This window comes from Carcharhinus amblyrhynchos, chromosome 27 (genome assembly GCF_965287045.1).
Source record: "Carcharhinus amblyrhynchos chromosome 27, sCarAmb.v2.hapA, whole genome shotgun sequence".
Classification (NCBI taxonomy): Eukaryota; Metazoa; Chordata; class Chondrichthyes; order Carcharhiniformes; family Carcharhinidae; genus Carcharhinus; species Carcharhinus amblyrhynchos.
The window spans coordinates 33,384,312-33,407,174 of record NC_137350.1 but is presented as its reverse complement, the minus strand read 5'-3'; the positions used below and the strand labels follow the sequence as shown (position 1 = coordinate 33,407,174).

Here is a 22,863-nt window from a genome sequence, read left to right as displayed (position 1 = left end):
GCAATTGGGATTCTCCAGTCCTGCTGCAGTGAATGGAGATTTGGCTCTTTTCTCGCTGGCATCAGTAGCAGGGTCTGCGAGACTGGAAAATTCCTGCCTGCTTTAATACATTTCTAGCTCACTCCCTTGTTATTGCTTCTAGTCAACTTAATTATGTACTACTTCATACTGTAAAAAGTCTGACAACAGTATTGTCTGTGCTTTATACGCTCTGTCCAAGGCCAGAACTCTCCATTCACCTGATGAAGAGGGAGTCCCCTCGAAAGCTTGTGAGTTTACTATCAAATAAGTCAGTTGGACTAAAACCTGGTGTTGTCAGATTTTTTACTGTGTTTACCCCAGTCCAACGCCAGCACATCCACATCACTACTTCATACTGACAGGAGTATTGTACCATACAGTCCATAACCTGCTACACTGCCACAAAGTTGCTGTCTTACTAAGGGCACAAAGTCTAAATACAATACATGAAACCAGCTCACGATCACTTCGGGTGTAAATTTCTCAATCGTGAGGGAAATTTGCCAATTGAAACGCGCTCCTCTGTTTCAAGCTGCAGTTCAGAGGATCGTAAGATTGTTTTGCATCCGTGTGAGATACAAAGAGAATATGAGTGCTCTCATGCTGTGTGTACTGACTTTGATATGCCCCTAGTTGAACTGAATAATGTGTTATTTTGTAATGATAGAATCCTACATTATAGGAGGAGGTCATTCAGCCCATTGAGTTCACACCGACCACAATCCCACCCAGGCCTTATTCCCGTAACCCCTTCATTTACCCTAGCCAGTCCCCCTGATACTAAGGGGCAATTTAGCACGGCCAATCCAATTAACCCGCACACCTTTGGACTGTGGGAGGAAACCGGAGCACCCGGAGGAAACCCACGCAGAACCATGCAAACTTCATACAAACAGTGACCCAAGTCAGGAATCGAACCCAGGTCCCTAGCACAGTGAGGCAGCAGTGCTAACCACTGTGCCACCAATGGTGTGACTATGTAGCATAATGTCATGGCTGCTTTATCATTTAATGCACAATTCTGCTGTAATGGTGGAACTTTGTTTGAGGTGGCTTGTCTTGGCAAGACCATCATTGCTTGAAGTACAATCCTACATCAAAAGGTTTAATTATTTGATATGAGAATGATGAGAAGGGATAATTAGAGCTTAATCACTTGTGTGGTTTCAGATCCAAAACTGGGATGAAATTGTTGGCTCCTTCTCCTGTCGTGTGATGATTTACCGATACCTGTTAAAATTTTAAAAATTCTATCGCTTAAGGAAGTGTTCCCTCTCTACAGGACAGAATCTCTGCAGTGCAGAAGGAGGCCATTCAGCCCATCAAGCCTGCACCGACAACAATCCCACCCAGGCCCTGACCTCGTAACCCCACGTGTGAGCCTAGTTAGTCTCCCTGAAACTAAGAGGCAACTTAACATGGCCAATCAACCTAACCTGCACATCTTTGGACCGTGGGAGGCGCCCGGAAGAAATCCGGGCAGACAATGGGATAACGTGCAGACTCCAGAATGACAGTGACCCGAGGCCGGAATCGAGCCAGGGTTCCTGGTTCGGTGAGGCAGCAGTGCTAACCACCGTGCTTCACTATGTTCCAAATATTGGTATCAACAACTAGCTTTATCTTAATTAAGAATAACTGATTCATACGCATGTTGCAATAATCAGTTGTGAAAATTTTGTATATAATTAAATGCGACAAGAGAAATATATCCAAACATTCCTAGTTGTACAATTTCCCCCGATTCAGTTTCACCACAGGTGAAATAGTTAATCGCAGCAATGTTGACGAGCTATGGTTGCTTTTTTAATCTCACATCACTCCGAAGTGAGTGAGGTGCAGACGTTCAGCGCTCGCAGTGCACCGTGTAGCGATATTGTACGTCCGCTCCTGGTATTTGATTTTGCTTTGCCCTGCTGCATAGAGGGAACCGACACTGATCGGTAGAACAGGCAAGAAACAATACCTTTCTCTGTATCCCAATACATGGGAATAATAAATCAAATCAATCACAGAATCACTACAGTGTGGTAAGAGACTAATCTGGCCATTGAGTCTGTATCAGCAACAATCCAAGCCAGGCCCTATCCTGTAACCCCACATATTTACCCTACTAATTCAACCCACTAACGTACACATTTTAGGACACTAAGGGGCAATTTAGCACGGCCAAACTAACCCGCACACCTTTGGAACGTGGGAGGAAACCCACACAGACTCGGGGAGAATGTGCAAACTCAGCACAGACAGTCACCCAAAGCTGGAATTGAACCCGGGTCCCTGGCACTGTCAGGCAGCAGCGCTAACCACTGTCCCACCCGGTCAAAATCAGATCAAATCGTGCCCTTAAATGAAGAGCTGTGACTTCAAAGTCAATCAGGTTCAAGTGAAAGGTAACAAGACTGTGAAGCACCACAGCTTCTTATATGTTGAAGATGTGGGAGATGGGGCGGGACCTCTCCTGCAGTGCGTGCTGCTTGTTTACTCATCATTTGGCTGCAGGAATCATATAAATATTCAGAATAAAATTCAAGCAATTACAATTAAAGGGGGCCCTGTCAAGTTGTTGGGAAAACTGCTACAATTATGTAATCACATATTGATGATTTGTAATATTATCTCAAGTCGCCCCATGACAAGAAAGGCGGTTTTTGGGCACTCCTGTAATATAAATGTTTAGAACAAAGAAAATTACAGCACAGCAACAGGCCCTTCGACCCTCCAAGCCTCTTTTTCTATTTGATTTATTGTCACATGTATCAGCATACAGTGAAAAGTATTGTTTCTTGCATGCTATACAGACAAAAGCATACCATTCATAGAGAAGAACATAAGCACTAGGAGCAGGAGTAGGGCATCTGGCCCCTCGAGCCTGCTCCACCATTCAATAAGGTCATGGCTGATCTTCTTGTGGACTCAGCTCCACTTACCCGCCCACTCACCATAACCCTTACTTCCTTTACTGTTCAAAAACTTATCTATCCTTGCCTTAAAAACATTCAATGAGGTAGACTCAACTGCTTCACTAGGCAGGGAATTCTACAGACTCACAACCCTTTGTGTGAAGAAGTTCCTCCTCAACTCAGTCCTCTATCTGCTCCCCCTTATTGTGAGGCTATGCCCCCAAGTACTGGTTTCACCCACCAGTGGAAACATCTTCCCTGCTATCTATTCCCTTCATAATCTTATAGGTTCTATAAGATCGCCCCTCATTTTTCTGAATTCCAACGAGTATAGCTCCAGTCTACTCAGTCTCTCCTCATAGGCCAACCCTCTCAACTCTGGAATCAACCCAGTGAATCTCCTCTGCATCCCCTCCAGTGCCAGTATCTCCTTTCTCAGGTAAGGAGACCAAAACTGTGCACAGTATTCCAGGTGTGACCACACCAACACCTTTTACAGCAGCAACATAATCTCGCTGTTTTTAAAACTCCATCCCTCTAGCAATGACGGACAAAATTTCATTTGCCTTCTTAATTACCTCTGTACCTGCAAACCAACTCCTTGAAATTCCTACACAAGGACACCCAGGTCCCTCTGCACAGCAGCATGCTGCAATTTCTTTACCATTTAAAAAATAGCCTATTTTGCAGTTATTCCTACCAAAATGGATGACCTCACATTTACCAACGTTGTACTCCATTTGCCAGGCCCTCGCCCCCTCACTTAGACTATCTATATCCCTTTGCAGACTTTCAGCATCCTCTGCACACTTTGCTTTTCTACCCATCTTAGTGTCATCTTGCGAATTTTGACACGCTACATTCCAAATCATCTATGTAAATTGTAAACAGTTGCAGTCCCAACACTGATCCCTGAGGCACACCAGAAAAACACCCATTTACCCCCACTCTTTGCGTTCTGTTAGTTAACTAATCCTCTATCCATGCTAATACATTACCGTAACACTGTGCACCTTTATCTTACGTAGCAGTCTTTGATGCGGCACCTTGTCAAATGCCTTCTGGAAATCCAGATACACCACACCCATAGGTTCCCCATTGTCCACTGCACGTGTAATATTCTCAAGGAGTTCCACCAAATTAGCCAAATATGACCTGCCCTTCATGAATGCATGCTGCGTCTTACCAATGGGACAATTTACATCCAGGAAGGAAACGAGAGAGTGCAGAATGTAGTGTTACAGTTATAGCTAGGGTGTAGAGAAAGATCAACTTAATGTAAGATAGGACCATTCAAAACTCTGATGGTAATAGGGAATTAAAGCATTGTTAAAGAGTTTTAAAAGAGTTAGATTAAAGTTTTAGAAGCATAGAACAAAAGTAAAAGACAGAATTAAAAGGTATGCTGAGCACAGCTTGCAAGAAGTCTCCTCGCTCCAGCACCACCTTGCATTGACTCTTCACCTTCTGTACCAGCCTGCCATGAGGGACCTTGTCAAGGCCTTACTGAAGTCCATATAAACAACATCCACTGCCCTACCCGTAATCATCTTCATCACTGCACCGACCATGCTGCCCATCTGAACTAAAACCCTTCCGGGGACCTATTCCCTCTATTCCCATCATATTCATGCCTTTGTCCAGACGCCCCTTCATGGTCACTATTGCATCTGCTTCCACTGCCTACCCCAGTAGCAAATCCCAGACACCCACCACCTTGTGATTATTTTCTTATTAAAGATATTCATATCAGGACAAGTCAGTCAAACTTTAACTGTAGGATTCTGGCATTTTTAATTTCGTTTTGGGTTTTGCATGTCATGATTCAACCCAGATTAAATTATAAGGAAGGTAGCTCATTTTAAAGAGCTATGGGGAACATAAGGATCAAAACTTTGTGGCAATATCTCATCAGTAACGTACACTGAAGGCTCCCTAGTGGCTTTGTCAGTGATTGTACGACATTGTTTTCTGCTAGTCCGTACAGCGTGGGTGGTCTCACGCTCAGTACTGCTTCTCAAGATGACAGAAAAGTCTAATCATAGACTTGAGCATTTATGAATTGCCACTTGGGTGATGTAGCCAGGAATTTACCCCAGCACCTGGCAAGCAGTGGAGTGAGTCAGCTGAAAACTGAAAAGTAGTAAGTTTAAAGTTGCTTTAAACAATTGTTCCTTTATTCATTCTCTGGATAGCTCAGGGAGCACGGTGGCCCAGTGGTCAGCACTGCTAGCTCGCACTGCACTGGGTTCAATTCCAGTCTCAGGTCACTGTCCGTGTGGAGATTGCATGTTTGCCTCGGGTCTGCGTGGGTTTCCACCAGGTGCTCCAGTTTCCTCTCGCACTCCAAAGATGTGTGGGTTAGGTGGATTAGCCGTGGTAAATCCTCCCTTAGTGTCCAAAGGTGTGTAGGTTGGGAGATTAGTGGGGTAAACATGAGGGTGCGGGATAAGGTCGAGGTGAGATTATTTTTAGAGAGTCAGTGCAGGCTCAATGGGTCAAATGGCCTCCTTCTGCGCTGTACGGGTACCATGACAGGGGTATCAAGAGGAAAGTAGGTTCATAATGCTTACCCCCAAATTTTATTTAATCATTTGTGGAACATGGGCATCGCTCACTGGCCAGTATTTATTGTAAGAAGTCTGACGACACCAGGTTTAACTCCAACCGATTTATTTGATAGTAAATCGGTTGGACTTAAACCTTGTGTTGTCAGACTACTTACTGTCCAGTCCAACGCTGGCATCTCCACATCAGTATTTATTGCCCATCCCTTGTTGCCCTTAGGCAGCAGTTGAGAATTAACCGCATTGCTGTAGGTCAGATCAGACAAGGATGGCAGATTTCCTGCCCTAAAGGACCAGATGGGATTTTCTGACAATCAGTTGATTCTTAATTTTTTATTGAATTCAAATTCCACCATTTGCCGTGGCAGGATTTGAACCCAGGTCCCCAGAATATTAGCCGAGTTTCTGGATTAATACTGCGGAATTATACCACTCGGTCATCGTCTCCTTAGCAATTTAAAGCAATTGAGTGGCTTGCTAGGTCACTTCAGGAGACAGAAAAGCGTTAACCCTTCCATGATGGAACCACAGTCAGATGTAGAGCCAGCAGAATCAGATTTTATTTCTCTAAAAATAAAGTGCATAAAATTGTTGAGATTTTATTTTTCTATTTTCAAATAAATGGAACAAAAAAAACTAAAACTTCCATGCTAGGATAGTGGACTGATTTTTTGGATTATTGGTCTAGTAACATACCAACTAATTATAAACATCATGTACTGTAATTTAATAAGAAAACAACTGGTTTGCGGTTCTACGTTTGGACAATTAAGCCTATAAATCTTGCCTCTCTAATCCTAATAAACAAGATTTGAAATCCTGAACAAAAAAAAATCCTTATGCAGAGCAGAATTAATCTCTAATTTATGGGAGTTTTCTCTGCATCTGGCTGCTTGTGACTCATCCCATGTCGTGATTTAGCTCGCCAATTAATACTGGCGACTCACATTCAACTTATTCCAGTTCTCAGTCTCACTACCTATTGTCTGCCATAGCTCAGTGGATAGCATTCTTGCCTCAGAGTCCAAAGATCTTTGGTTCAAGCTCCACTCCAAAAGACTAGCCGACACCCCAGTACAACGAAGAGAGACTTAAGTTCATTTGTTAGTGTCACAAGTAGGTGTACATTAACACGGCAGTGAAGTTACTGTGAAAATCCCCTAGTTGCCACTCTCCAGCACCTGTTTGGGTATATTGAGGGAGAAGTTAGCGTGGCCAATGCACCTAACCAGCAGGTCTTTGACACTGTGGGAGGAAACCGGAGCATCCAGAGGAAACCCATGCAGGCACAGGGAGAACGTGCAAACTCCACACACAGATAGTGACCCAAGTCAGGAATTGAACCTGGATGCCTGGTGCTGTGAAGCAGCTATGCTAACCACTGTACCATCCTTGATGCATGAGGAGTGTTTGAGGACTCTAGGTCTGTACTTGTTGGGGGTTTGAAGAACAAGGGGGGGAATCTCATTAAAACTTACTAATGCTGAAAGGCCTGGATAGAGTGGATGTGGAGAAGATGTTTCCATTAGTCGCAGAGGCTAGGATCTGAGGGTACAATCTCAGAGTAAATGGATGACCCTTTAGAACCAAGTTGAAGAGAAATTTCTTCAGCGGGAGGGTGGTGACTCTGTGGAATTCATCGCCTCAGAAGGCTGTGGAGGCCGGGTCATTGTGTATTTACGTCAGGATTAGATAGTTCTTGATTGATAAGGGGATCAAAGGTTATGGGGAAGAAGGCAGGAGAACGTGGTTAAGAAAAATATCAGCCATGAGTGAGTGTGGAGCAGACTCAATGGGCTGAGTGGCCTAACTCTGCTCCTATATCTTATGAACTGCTGCACTGTCTGAGGTGAAGAAGGCTTTAAACCAAAGTCCTATACCCTTGCTCAGATGGATGCTAAAGACTTCATGGCACTATTCCAAAGAGCAGGGGAGTGTTCCTTAGTGTCCTAGCCAATATTTATCCCTTAGTCAAAAGCATTGAGTAAAGTCTGGCTACCATCACATTGCAGCGTGTAGAGCCTTGCTGTTCATATACTGGCTACCACATTTCTCATGTTCAAACTGTGACAACACTTCAAAAACGTTTCAGTGGCTATAAAGTGCTTTGGGACATCCCAGCGCTGGGAACGGTGTTATGTAGATGCGAGTGTTTATTCTTTTTTACCAACGCTCCGAGGAAGTAGCCAATGATTCTTGACAAATCAGCACGCAGAAGAAGTGAAGGATTTTTTAATGCACTTCAGCCAACATTTTAACAGGAGGAATTCCTCTGGGATCAGAACGACGCAGCGTTTCACAAGGTCAGACATTAAAAATTAAAGAGTTAATTGCTTTAGGAATTTGGCCAGATTGCAAGCAGGCAGCTGCAAAGCCAGCTTCACAAATCTCATTTCTTGACGCAAGCCCCCAGGCCCTAAACTATTATCATGATTTAGTTCTCTTGTTCTTCTTCAAAGTTCAAACTTCCCTCCTCCTGTATTCAGGTGCATTTGATGTTAAGCAAATTAAACACACAGGACACCATTAGCACCTTATCCCCACCCAATCCAAAAGTTGATTCTCAGAATTAAGATTATTGAATCCCTACAGTCAAGTAACAGGCCATTTGGCCCATCAAGCTTCCACCAACAACAATCCCATCCAGGCCCTATCCCCACATTTACCCTGTGAATCTCCTTGACATTAAGGGGCAATTTAGCATGGCCAATGAACCTAACCTGCACATCTTTGGGCTGTGGGAAGAAACTGGAGCACCCAGAGGAAACCCATGCAGAAACGGGGAGAATGTGCAAACTCCACACAGACAGTGACCCAAGGCCGGAATTGAACCCAGATTCCTGGCACTGTGAGGCAGCAGTGCTAACCACTGTGCCACCATACTGTTTCCCTCGGTCCAACTGCAAACGAAGGAGCTCAATTGACTTTTTTTCCCCCCTTTTTGCTTTCCTAATGATGTGGTGATGCCGGTGTTGGACTGGGGTGGGCACAGCAAGAAGTTTCACAACACCAGGTTAAAGTCCAAAAAGTTCATTTGGAATCACGAGCTTTCAGAGCACTGCTCCTTCATCAGGTGAGTGGAGAGTTCAACGTATAGTGATAAAATTGCAAGACAATGGTTGGAATGCGAGTCTTTACTGGTAATCAAGTCTTTACAATTACAGACAATGCAAGTGGAGAGAGGCTCAATCACACGTTAAAGAGGTGCGAATTGCCTCAAACTAGGACAGTTAGTAGGATTTTGCAAGCCCAGGCCAAATGGTAGGGATTACACGTAGTGTGACATGAATCCAAGTTCCCGGTCACTGACCTGATGAAGGAGCAGCGCTCTGGAAGCGCGGGATACCAAATGAACCTATTGAACTTTAACCTGATGGAGACTTCTTACTGCACTTTCCTAATGGGGGTGACATGTCAGTTTTACACCATCCTTTTAACTTTGATCAAATACTGTACGATGTGGGTTATGTGTGATGTAGTCTGTGCAGCACACCCCAATAATTTAGTGTGAATCCCCGTGTCTGCGTGGGTTTCCCGCAGATGCTCTAGTTTCCTACAACACTCCAAAGATGTGTGGGTTAGGTGGATTGGCCATACTAAGTTGTTCCTTAGTGTCAGGGGGAACTAACAAGAGTAAATATATAGAATTACAGGGATAGGACCCGGATGGGATTGTTGTTGGTGCAGTCTCGATGGGCCAAATGGCCTCCTTTTGCACTGTAGGGATTCTAAGATTTCTACTTATCACAAATAAATTTAATGTTTCTCTTGCTCAGATTATCTAATGTGTTTAATCCTGTTTGCTGCATTGCCTCATTCGTATTTGCTGGGAAATGGAATCAAAGGCCCAAAATTCACAAATAAAAGCAGGAAATTTCTCCATAATCAATGTCTCTGGTTAAATGTGTATTTTTGAATTCCATCCTACTGACTGTCTCCTAATTGCAGATATGCTTCCATTCAGCATGTAAATGCGAATCTCACATAAAACTTTGTAAAAACAAAGTGTATTCCACTTTGGGTCTTGCAAATTACACGTGTCTTGATTGAGATTTTTGTGTTTAAGTAAAGCTTCAAAGTCCTCACTGATGTGTAAAACTGTGACCAGTGCAGATTTATGTGTGACGTTGAGATTGTCCAATCTCTCAGTCCCCCTAACTGTATTAAGCATAATATGGTCCCCTACACAAATGGGACCCCATTTGATTCCAGGCTTCGATCAGTATCCGTGCAGAGTTTGCACGTTCTCCCCGTGTCTGCATGTGTTTCCTCCGGGTGCTCTGGGTTCTTCCCACAGTCCAAAAAACGTGCTGGTTAGCTACATCGGCTGTGCTAATTTCTCCCTCAGTGTACACAAGCAGGCGCCAGAGTGAGGCAACCAGGGGATTTTCACAGTAACTTCATTACAGTGTTAATGTAAGCCTACTTGTGACACTAATAAATAAACTATTAACTTATAGATAAATCCAATGTCTTAATCCCCCAATATACAAATTAAGACACATTACACCAATTCGGTTGATTGTGAGAGACAATTCCTCTGTTCAAAATTTATTTCAAGCCAGCACTTGATGCTGGTCATAGACTCGAATGATTTTGAAAAATGTAAATTACAGGGTACAAATCTACTTTTTAAAAGGAGGAGAAGCAGAATCTGTGAACCCGTTCCCTGAAATCTTTGGGGTTCTACGACACAAAAGAGAAGTATTTCTGATTGAGGGGGTGGAAAAGTTATGTGCGGAATTCTCCTAAAAGATGGCGAAATGTCAGGTTCTGAAGGAAAATTGGTGCATTTCTCCCCAGAAACACAGTCAGATCTTCAGACACTTGGGCTGGAGTTTTACTGGCACGTCCGCCCAAGGCTCGCACCCAAGTCCAATGGGTAATGCTGTCTGCGAACCTCACCTACCCCAATTTCAGGGCAGTCATGCCAGTGAAAATCAGGGCCTTGATCAACAAAGAGCAGAGGAGGGGTTTTGTGTTATTGTTCTCAAGGAGGGGAGGATACTAAACATGAGGCCAGCTCCACAGAGATCAGGGTACCTTGATCTCAGGGTGAAAGTGAAAGCACCCAGCCTGCTTCCCCCCACAACACGGCCATTAGGATCCTGGCAGACATGGGGAACACCTCCAACCCTCAACAGATGCCCAACCTATCCCTCACTACTCAATGTTTGGGCCACCCCCCCTTTCCCCCACCCATCCCCATTACACTATGCAGGCATTAGAATGACCCCACAACCCCCCATCATGGCATCAGTGTCCATACCCCCACCACAATGCAGGTGGGAACTATCCTCTTCCACCATCACCACCCTCCCTCACTGGAGTTCTCTAGGGGCACCATCCCCGATGGTGCCAAATAGGCACTGTCCCCTGGCAATGCCACTGCCAAGGAGCCAGTCCGTCACCACCCAGGGGGCTATCACCACCTCCAAGCCCCCAGCGTGGTCATTACAACTGGCTTCTGTTTTGGGAAACCAGTACTGATTCCTGTCAATGTGACGTCACGTCTGACGACCTGGAAGGTAGCGGCATTAAACAGTTTAAGTGCATTGTAATGTATGCAGATTGACAGTAATCGAATTCACGTCTTTGCTGGCCGTGAGAGTCAGCTGTTATAACAGGATCGGCACTTGCAGCAAACGGGCCCAGAAAATGGTGGCCTATATTTGTTTGTCGCCACCCACATTACAAAAGCTGGTGCTATGGACATTGACAGTGACAATGAAATGTCAACACCCAGGATCACTAACTATCACTTCTCTTAAGTGATCTGTGGATAAAGAGATTAGCTAATGGGTAAGTGACTGACTGGGAATCAGGTTTTTAACGCAGATAGGTGTGAAAGTCACATGTTAGCTCCACAATTCCCACGTGGTGTCACTGGCTGGCCAGCACTTTTTGCCCATCCCTAGTTGCCCTTGTTCAGAGGGCAGTTGAGAGCCAACCACATTGAACAAAAAAAAAAATTACAGCACAGAAACAGGCCCTTCGGCCCTCCAAGCCTGCACCAACCATGCTGCCTGACTTAACTAAAACACCCTACCCATCTGGGGACCATATCCCTCTATTTCTATTCTATTCATGTATTTGTCAAGATGCTCCTTAAAAGTCACTACTGTATCTGCTTCCATTTGCTCTCCTGGCAACGAATTCCAGGCACCCACCACTGTGTACAAAATCTGCCTCGTACATCTACTGCTGTGGCTTTGGAGTCACATGTCAGCCAGACCAGGTAAGGACAGCAGATTTCCCTCCCTAAAGGACACTGTTGGAAAAGCCCATCTGGTTCACTAATCAACAATGGTTTCATTCATGGTCATCAGTAGATTCTTAATTCCAGTTTTTTTATTGGATTCAAATCCCACCATCTGCTGTGGTGGGATTCGAACCCAAGTCCCCAGAACATTAGCTGGTTTTCTGGATTAATAACCTCACGATAATACCACTGAGCCATCGCCTCCCCAGCTCAGGTTGTCTCTTTTCAGCCCCTTGAATAACACAAGAATAACCCAAGACCATAGCACAAGATTGCTTGTGGTTGGCATTCTCACTCAGAGGCAAGAATGGGAGGCAGAGGCACTCCTCCGAGGTGAAGCAGAAAGGAAGGAGCAACATTCTTCATTTCACAGAATACACAGAATCCCTACAGCGCAGAAGGCCATTCAGCCCATCAAGTCTGCACCAACCACAATCCCATCCAGGACCTATTCCCATAACCCCATGCATTTACCCTAGCTATTTCCCCTGATACCAAGGGGCAACTTAACATGACCAATACACTTAACCCACACATTTCTGGACTGTGGGAGGAAACCCACGCAGATATGTGACCCAAGCCGGGAACTGAACCTGGGTCTTTGGCACTGTGAAGATGGTGGTATCTGAAACAAAAAATGTTGGAAAAATCTCAGCAGGTCTGACAGCATCTGTGGAGAAAAAAATAGAGCCAACATTGAGTCTGGATAACTCTGCGTCAGAGAAGTTTCTGAGACGGTTTAACAAGGTAGAAACTGAAAGGATGCTTTCCCTCATGGGGGAATCTAAAACCTGTTTAGCAAGTGTGCCCCTTGTATCTCCAAAGACAAAGAAGAAAATTACAGCACAGGAACAGGTCCTTCGGCCCTCCAAGCCTGCATTGGCCACGCTGCAGAACGGAACTAAAACCCCCTACCCTTCCAGGGACCATATCTCTCTACTCCCATCCTATTCATGTATTTGCCCAGACACCTCAATGTCCTTTAGGAAAGGAAATCTGCTGTCCTTGCCTGATCGGGCCTATATGTTACACCAGTGGCACAGCAATGTAGTCGACTCTCAACTGCACTCAGGCAGCTAGGGATGGGCAATAAATGCTGGCCCAGCCAGTGACACCCATGTCCCATGAACGAATAAAAAACTTGGACATGGCTCACTATCTTATCTGCTTCTACTACCTCCCCCAGCAGCAAGTTCCAGGCACCCACTACCCTCTAAAAAAATTTGCCTCGTACATCTCCAGTTTAAGATGAAGATGAGGAGGTTTTTTTTTCCTCTCGGAGGATCACTAATTTTTATAATTCTCCACCCCAGAGAACAGTGGAGGCCGAGCCATTGAATCTATTCAAGGCTGAGTTAGACAGATTTTTGACCTACAAAAAGAGAAGTTACGGGCAGGAAAGTGGAGTTAAGGCGACAATTCTTGAAAACGTTATCACAGGTGTAGTGAAGAAGGCATTTGGCACACTTGCCTTCATCGGTCAGAGCACTGAGTACAGGAGTTGGGGATATTATGTTACAAGTGTACAAGACATTGATAAGGCCACATTTGGAGTACTGCAAAAAAGATTTACAAGGATGTCACTGGGACTGGCAGAAGAAATTAGATATTGGATGAAGGGATCAAGGGATATGGGAGGAAAAGGGAATCAGGATATTGAACCTGATGATCAGCCTTGATCACAATAAATGACAGAGCAGGCTCAGAGGGCCAAATGGCCTACTTCTGCTTCTAGCTTCTATGTTTAAACTGCACATGGGACTAGTTCAGCCTAGAAAACCATGTCGGCATGGATGAGTTGGGCTGAAGGGCCTGTTTCCGTGCTCTATATATTTATGACTTTAATTAAATCAGCCACAATCTGCAGGGGCGATGACCTAGTGGTATTATCACTAGATTATTAATCCCGAAACTCAGCTAACGTTCTAGGGACCCGTGTTCAAATTCCACCACAGCAGATGGTGGAATTTGAATTCAACAAAAAAATTAAGAAGTTAGTGATGACCATGAAACCACTGTCAAAAAAAACCCCACCTGGTTCACCAATATCCTTCAGGGAAGGACATCTAGCATCCTTACCTGGTCTGGCCTACATGTGACTCCAGGGCCACAGCAATGTGGTTGACTCTCAACTGCCCTCCAAGGGCAACTAGTGATGGGCAATAAATGTTGGCCCAGCCAGCAATGCCCATGTCCCACAAATGAATTAAAAAAGACTTAATGGGTGGGATTTTACAGCCTCGCTCAGACGAGACTGGAAATTCGTGCTTGAGGTCATCGGAGATTTCCATTGTTGGATCCCTGCCCACTCTGATTCCATGGTGGGCAAGGTGAGAGCGATCCAGCCATTAAATGGTAGAGCAGGCTCCAGAGATCAAATGGCCAACTACTGTTCCTAATTCTTAAGTTGATCTAACGAAACCTCCCCTTTAAGTCATTTATTTTTGACCGAGGGAGTAAAGCCAATTACAATTCTGTGTTTTTAAAGCTAGCTTTCCCAACACATAAAATCTCTTCATTTTTACTTTGCCTAGTGATTTTACACCATGATGTCATTTGCACATAACTTATTTTCCGATTGGATTATTGCAGTGTCACTGTATTAAAAACATTCAAGTAAATGGAACTGCGTTTCTCATTACAGCATCATAGACTCTCCAGCAAAGAGGAAGGTGCGCTCTTGCCAATGCTCTAGTTTAGCTGGAGCTCTATAATCCGATTTTCTTGCATTTGATATTTTTCGTTTTGAAGTGTTTTTTTTTTCTAATTCCCTGTCGAAAACGTGCCAGATTGCAAAAGCCATTCTGCGTTGCCAATAAGCAGGCCCCAATCACCTTCCTGTGAATGCAATAAGACTGTTCAACACAGCAGTGCTGTTCATTCCACCAATCATTTGTCCAACCCGTATAAGTGAGGGGACATCATCTTAAATTTACGGGTAAGCCATTTAGCAGCTAAATCACGGTGGGTTTCTCCTCACAGAGGCCTAGTCGGAATTTGGAATTAATCAGATCCAAAAGTTTGAGCGTGTTGGGACAATTGAAGCTTTCAAGGCTAAGATTGAGGACAGGACGTTCCAGCCACGCTCAACCCCCCGCCCCCACCCCCCCAAAACAGTAAAGTCCCACCCAAGGTCAATGGTCCACGTTCCGGCCCTCGTCCACTCCGATTCCTGTGATGGGTATGGATGGTGAAATCCTAGCTTGAGGGGTTTTTTTGGTTAGGTAATTGTGTGGGCAACACAGTGGCTCAGCGGTTAGCACTGCTGCCTCACAGCGTCAAGGACCAGCGTTGAATTCCGGCCTCAGGTGACTGTCATTGTGGAGTTTGTACGCTCTCCCCATGTTTGTGTGGGTTTCCTCCGAGTACTCCCAGAATCCAAAAATGTGAGGGTTAGGTTGATTGGGCCATGATAAATTGCACCTTAATGTCAGGGGGATTAGGAGGGTAAATATGTGGGGTTCCAGGGGATAGGAGAGGACCTGGTGGGATTGTGGCCGGTGCAGGCTCGATGGGCCAAATGGCCTCCTTCTGCACTGTAGATTCTATGATAAAACGAATATAGAAATAAAGAATAAGGAACAATACAGCACACAAACAGGCCCTTCAGCCCACACCTGGGCCAATACATTATCCCTCTGATCGCATCCCGTTAATGAGTCTATCAAGATACACCTTAAACATTACTAATATGCCTACTTCCATCATCTCCACTGGCAGTGCATTTGAGGCATCCTCCACCCTGTGTGAAAAACTTTGCCTGCACATCTCCATCAAACTTACTCCGTCTCACCTTAAAGCTGTGACCTCTTCTGGTTGAGCTTCCTATTCTGGGAGAAAGCCCCTAACTATCCACCCTGTCGATGCCTTTCATAATTTTGTAGACCTCTATTAGTTCCCCCCACGTCCCGTCTTTGCAATGCAAACAATCCGAGTTTATCCAACCTCTCCTCATATCTAAAGCCCTTCAGATAAAGCAGATGATTGGAATTGAAGTGCTGACCAGCCAAGGCAGGATGGACTCAAAGCCCTGAATGGCTTGCTCTAATTCCTAAATCTTCTGAGGAAAGATCCTGGATACTTTCTACAATCTCACTCTCCCATCCTTGGAAGAAACATTGTGAACCGCAGAACATCCATACTAGTGTTGTCTTTTGGGGAAAGGTTGAGATTGGGCTTTATACCCATCGAAGGCTGGAGAATGAAAGGTGATCTTACTGAAGGGACTCGACAGGGGCTCTCAAGGGGAATTCCAGAACTAGGGTGTGCAGTACAAGTCGGAGATAAGGAGGAATGTCTTCTTTCAAGTGGTCCTTAGACTTTGGAATTCTCTTCCCCAGAGTGCGGGAGGCTGGGTCATTGAGGATAGTCAATGTTGAGTTGGACAGACTGGCAAGGGAGTGGTGTTGGGATAGTGAAGTAGAGGGAGAAGATGGCAACACTACTGACATCCATGTGTACAGTTTTCCAGCAGAATCAGAGATAGAAAGTGGTAAAACTAACTGATTTTACGTCTTGCTTGCTCAGGAAGAGAGACCGGTTATAGCAACCAAACTACAACGTGATGAATCAGAATCCTTGCAGTACAGAAAGAGGCCATTCAGCCCATCGAGTCTGCACCAACAATCCCACCCAGATCATATTCCCGTAACCTCATGTATTTTCCTTGCTAATCCCCCTGACACCAAGAGGCCAATTAATATGGCCAGTCAACCTAATCCAAGGCACGATGGCATAGCGGTTAGCACTGCTGCCTGTCAGTACCAGGTACCCGGGTTCGATTCCGGCCTTGGGTCACTGTCTGTGCGGACTCTGCACATTCTTCCCTTGTCTGTGTGGGTCTCCTCCGGGTGCTCCGGTTTCCTAGCACAGTCCAAAAGACGTGCTGGTTAGGTGTTTTGGCCAAATTCTCCCTCAGTATACCCCAGCAGGTGCTGGAGTGCAGCGACTAGAGGATTTTATCTTCGGGCATCTTTATGAAGTGGGTGAACACAGCTTAGGCAAGATTGTATTGAAAAATTAAATACATGTCTCAATAAGTTAAGAATGAAAAATGTAGTCCCTTTGAGTGGGTGCAGCTTAGCACAAAACCACCTGGGTTCCAGGTCACATCGGAATTAACTCATTTCAGGTTAGCTTTCACAATTGGTCTTGAAGCTCCATGGCTAAGAAAGCAAAACAAAAATCAGGGTTCTCACTTCTGATCTGGTACCTCTCGCTACAACTGGGAGGTGTGTGTGTGTTATTATCAGCTCAGAACAGAATCAAGCTTAGCTGTAGTGTCCTCTACACTTGACAATCTGCTGAGGCTCACATAGAATCCATAGAACAGAATCACTACAACGTAGAAGGCAGCCATTCAGCCCATCAGATCTGCACTGACCACAATTCCACACAAGCCCTATTCCTGTAACCCAACATATGTACCCTGCTACTAATCCTCCTGACGCTGGGATCAACTTAGCATGGCCAATCAACCTAATCTGCACATCTTTGGTCTGTGGGAGGAAACCAGAGCATCCGGAGGAAACCCATGCAGACTCGGGGAGAATGTGAAAACTCCACACAGACAGTCACCTGAAGCTGGAATTGAACCTGGGTCCCTGGCGCTGAGACAGCAGTGCTTACGATTGTGCCACCATGCTGCCTCACATCAGGGCTCACTTGGAAAATGTCACTAGAGGACAGCTAGCCCTGTTAAAGATGATGTGATAAGAGGAGGGGGGGAGGAGGAATGTATTTGTAATACACATTTATATTTCACACACACACACACACACACACACACACACGAATGTGGTACGTGCAAATATATTCTATTTTAAACAATGATGCATATTTTGTCCTAGAATCCTACAGTGCAGGAGGCAGCCATTTGGCCCATCAAGCCTGCACTGACCACTATCCCACCCAAACCCTATCCCTATAGCCTCATGCCTTTACCCTAGCTAGTCCCCCCAACACTAAGGGGCAATTTAGCATTTCCAATCCACCTAACCCAGACATCTTTGGACTGTGGGAGAAAACCCGAGCACCTGGAAGAAACCCACGCAGGTACAGGGAGAACTTGTAGACTCCACACAGACAGTGCCCCCAGCCAGGAATCAAATCAAGGTCCCTGGCACTGTGAGGCAGTAGTGCTAACCACTGTGCCGCCCACTTTTACCACTCATTGATCAATACTTGGAAAGTTTGTAATTATTCTTATCTTTTCCACGGGCCTCAAATGTTCCACCACCATATTCAAATGTTTGTATCGAGATGCCTTCCTTTGTTTCATCAGGGACCCCATTAACCTGTGTAGATAGTGTGGTGTACGCTGCATCGGGTTGTCATTTCATGACGAGAGATTGAGTAGGCTGGGCCTGTGCTCACTGGCGTTTAGAAGAATGAGACATGTAGGGTTCTGAGGGGGCTTGACAGAGTTTGGAAAAATTGTATCCCCTTGTGAGAAAGTCTAGGACTCAGAGGATAGTGAATCTGTGGAATTATTTACCACAGAGGGCTGCAGAGGCTGGGTCATTAGATATATTCAAGGCTCAGACAGATTTTTAATCAGTAAAGATGGCATGTTGGCACTGGTTAGCACCGCTGCCTCACAGTGTGCAGGATCCTGGTTTGATTCTGGCCTTGGATGACTGTCTGTGTGGGGTCTGCACGTTCTCCCCATGTTTGCACGTTTTTCCTCCCACGCTCCAAATATGTGGAGGGTAAGAAGATTAAGGAACAATTCACTGTGGCCAGTGTCCAAAGATATGTAGACTGGATTAGCCATGACAAATGTGTGGAGGTGGGCGTTGTTTTGCTGCTGGTGGTGATACTCTTTTGGAGAATTGGTTGCAGATACAATAGGCTGAATGGTCCCTTTCTGCACCAGGGATTCCTTGGTTCAAGGGAATCGAGGTTTAAGGATAAGACAGGAAAGTGGAGTTGAGGATCACATCACATCAGTCATAATTTCATTGAACAGATGCACTGGTCTTGGAAGGGGTCCAGTGGAGGTTCACGAGAATGTTACTAGGAATAAAGGGTTTGTCATAAAAGAATCAGTTGAGGAGTGCAAGTTTACATTCACAGAATCATCGAATCCCTACAGTGCAGAAGGCAGCCATTCAGCCCATCGAGACTGCACCGACCACAATCCCACCCATCCCCGTAACCTGACATATTTAACCTGCTAATCCAGCATGGCCTAACCTGCACATCTTTGGACTGAGGGAGGAAACCAGAGCACCCAAAGGAAATCCACGCAGACACAGGGAGAATGTGCAAGTTGCACATCGACAGTTATCCAAGGCCAGAATTGAACCTGGGTCCCTGGCGCTGTGAGGCAGCAGTGCTATTCACTGTACCACAATGCTGCTCTATTTGGGCAGGCACAATGGTTATCACTTCTGCCTCCATCGAATATTCAACGGAATTCAGATGAGAGGGGGTTTAGTTGAAACTTACAGAATACTGAGAGACCTAGATAAAGTGGATGTGGAGAGGATATTTCCACTTGCGGGAGAGACTATAACTCAAGGGCACAGCCTCAGAATGAAGAGACATTCCTTTAAAACTGAGATAAGGGGGAAGTTCTTCAACCAGAGAATGGTGAATCTGTGGAACTCACTGCCACAGTGAGAGGGCTATGGAGGCCAGGTCACTGAGTGTCTTTAAGACAGATGGATAGGTTCTTGATCAATGAGGGAATCAAAGGTTATGGGGAGAAGGCAGGAGAACGGGAATGAGAATCATATCAGCCATGATTGAATGGCAGGACAGACTCAATGGGCCAAATTATGTTCCCATATCTTATGGATGGTTGAGCAGACTCAATGGTCTATGTTCTCTAGTTTGACATGTACCTGGTGGTTCCATTGTAAACCTCCATTGCCATTCCCAGGTACACGCTCTCCTTTACCCTGCCCTCCCCTATATTTTAAACAAATGGCAAAGAAAATGATGAGAAAAAAGTTGGATGGTCTAATGATCCTTCTCATGGGCTGCTCATGGCAGTGCCTTTACTCAAGACCAATCGCGAGGAGGTTGGCAATCCTAATACTGGCAGCATAAAGATTAAGAAAAATCTCTTGTAACATCACATTTATATCTGCAAGATGTAATTTAATACATAACACTCACAGTCACTAATGTCCTCAACAGTTCAGCACTTGCAAGCTTTTTAACAGAACTGGCGATGAATATAAACACCAGCATGTTAAAATAACAAATATTTATTTATTTCAAGCAACAGAGATGATGATGTGGAGTAAAGCCACGCATTAAAAGTCACACTTTAAAAAGCAAAGACAAAGTTCCAAGCAGATTTCAAAATTGGGCATCGATAGTTTGTCGCACGTGATGATGACTTCATCAATTGATGTCACATGATCAGTCCATGTCCTACATAAAAATAACTTCAAACCAAAATAATATCTAGTATTTGATGCCCGCCATCGCAGCATCTGGACCGTATCCAAGTTCTGTGGAAGCTGGAAATCTGAAATAAATGCTGACTAAGTCTAACATGATTCTCTCACCAGTGAACTCTGATTCTCTCTCCACAGATGCTGCCAGATCTGCTGTGGTTTTCCCCCCAGTAATTTTCATCTTTAACTCAAATACATCTTTCTGAATACATTCAGCTACTTAAAACAGCCAAGACCATGGAAATGCACAGATTAATTCCAAATCATACAATTTAAGAATAATAATCATAGAATCTCTACAGTGCAGGAGGCCATTCGGTCCATCGAGTCTGCACTGACAACAACCCCACCCAGGCTCTATCCTGGTAACCCCACATAATCCCCCGACACTAAAGGGCAATCCCACCCAGACCTGTTTCCCATATCCCCAAGTATTTACCCCACTAATCCTTTAACCAACACATCTTGGGACACCAAAGGGCAATTTAGCATGACCAATCCACCTAACTCCTCAGAAGTGAGACTGAACTGGGAGAAATTCAGCCACTTTCTGAAAAAAAGAACATGTTTTACTCCACTCTTAAAGCCAATACTCAGAGTGGACTGGGCAAACCCAAGTCCCATCCCTTGCTTGCTCCAAAAAACTAAATTGAATCCAATTCATGGTCCCCCCACAAGAGACACAAACCAGATCCAAGCTGACAAGATGAGACCCTGCACACCATCTTTGGGCTAGCTCTTAGCCTAAAGGTCGAGAAGGGGTGCACACTTTCGCCAACTATGCGGGGGCAGCAACCGGACAAAGATAGCAAGTGCGAGGTAAGCAATTACTGACCGCAATCCGGTTTGAATGGGGGGGGGTGGAATAATGCGGAGCCTGACTCGGTCCACAATATAACACATTGTAACAAGCTTGAGGGGCGAGTGAGTGAGTGGCTACAGGGATGAATGTCATCCCTGCCCGTCCCTATTTTCATTCACTCTGAGAAAGACATCAGCACAAGAGACGGCAGCGACTAGTGTAAAATAAATCTTTCCAGCCATCCTCCCTTTGCACATTAGTTAATCGCACATCTCATGTGCGAATTTCTGCAGCTGTAGATATCGCAAACTGGGAGGGACAGATGCACATCTTGCCCTCGAGTCTTTATTTCTCTTTAGCTCTCATTGCAATATTGAGAGGGTGGTGGGGGAAGAGTAGTTTATTTGGGTGGTCCCTCCACTTCACCTCAGTTTCAGATCAGCGACGTTGCAAAAAGTCAACCGACCCCTTACAGCTGGGTAACGTGTCACTTTCAAAATAAAAGAACACATTTCCCCACACACTTTGCTACTGCATCTGATACAGTCATTGCTTTTACCCGGGGGGAAAAAAGATGTAGTTTTAAGTTCAGAATCTTATTTATGGAAAGGGTTATTTTGTACACGCACACACACTTTAAACCTGGACTCGTATTACTCAGCAGCCCATTCCTCCTCTTTAAAAGAGCTGTCCAATTTGACAACTCCAACCCAAAGACAGGGCTTTTTGGATTCCTGCCCCCTCAAGACCTGCTGTTAAATTGCCTCACCTTGGTTTCTTGGTGGCTGCACACAGAACCGGGTGATCTCTGGAGTTCTGTGTTCTGTGGCTCGCTTTCTGTCTCGTTGTTTTCTGTCATGTTCCCGCTGAATTCAGGGCTTTAAATTCCCCCCCCGCTCTCAAGCCCAGTTACTGAGTGGGTTTGTGTACAAGCGGCCAGTGCGCTCTGACCAACTCTACAACTTTGCTACATTTCCCAATGTAACAAACCAGCCTCCGAGCCACACCCCTCCACCGCTGATTGGTCACCACCCATTTAGCATACGCCTCTGCCCCCACGTGACATGCAGAGGGAGGCCGGTGATTGGGCACGGCAGGGTTGTGGGCGTGTCCAATGTTATTTCGGTTGTATTTTGTCCTCTTGGGGCTGATCCTTGCCTTGTGAACTGGGGCTTCTCTTTTAGGCGAGGGGGACAGGGAGGGAGGGTCTATAGCCTCACTGCCCCCTGAACTACCACGTAGAGGGGGTGGGAATTGCCCCTGGATCCCACTTTTCCTTCACTGACCTCCACTGGGATATGTGCCCCCACCACACTGTGAAAGTATTGCACTGAGTAAAGCTGCCTGTGATGGATTCATTAACTGAATAGGGAAAGGTTACTCTTTCACCTCATGTCATGTTCATGTCACACGATCTGTAACCTCCACGACTCGCCTGGGCTTGCAAAATCTCACTAACTGTCCTAGCGAGAGACAATTCACACCTTTTAACTTGTGCTTAACCATCTCTCCGCTCACATTGCCTGCACCTGTAAAGACTTGATTACCTGTTAAGACTCGCTTTCCAATCATTATCTTGTAATTGAGTTTGTGTCTATACATGCCCTGTTTGTGAACCAAACTCTTCATTCACCTGAAGGAGCAGCACTCTGAAAGCTCGTGCCACCAAATAAACCTGCTGGATTTTAACCTGGAGTTGTGGGACTACTTATTGTACCTCTAATACACAATGAGGGTATATCACTGTGATGTAGCACATTCAGGAGAAGACCAAGTCTTTCAATTAAACATCAGAGATAAGATAAAGGTAAACCACTGCTAATGCTGGAATCTGAAACAGAAACAGAAAATGCTGGAAAATCTCAGCAGGTCTGACAGCATCTGTGAAGAGAGA

At 45.1% G+C, this 22,863-nt stretch overlaps 1 protein-coding gene across 2 annotated transcripts in view; it reads right to left on the bottom strand.

Annotated features, from left to right (window-relative positions):
* The window catches only part of LOC145359219 (SH3 and cysteine-rich domain-containing protein 2-like), a 107,565-nt gene extending 85,624 nt beyond the window's left edge, over window positions 1–21,941 (bottom strand). For both annotated transcript variants that reach the window (XM_080213699.1, XM_080213700.1), the window contains exon 1: window positions 21,739–21,941. In XM_080213699.1, coding sequence (XP_080069825.1) covers window positions 21,739–21,828 — 90 coding nt within the window. In that variant the 5' untranslated portion in view covers window positions 21,829–21,941. The remainder of the gene's footprint in view (window positions 1–21,738) is intronic.
* Window positions 21,942–22,863: the final 922 nt, after the last annotated feature.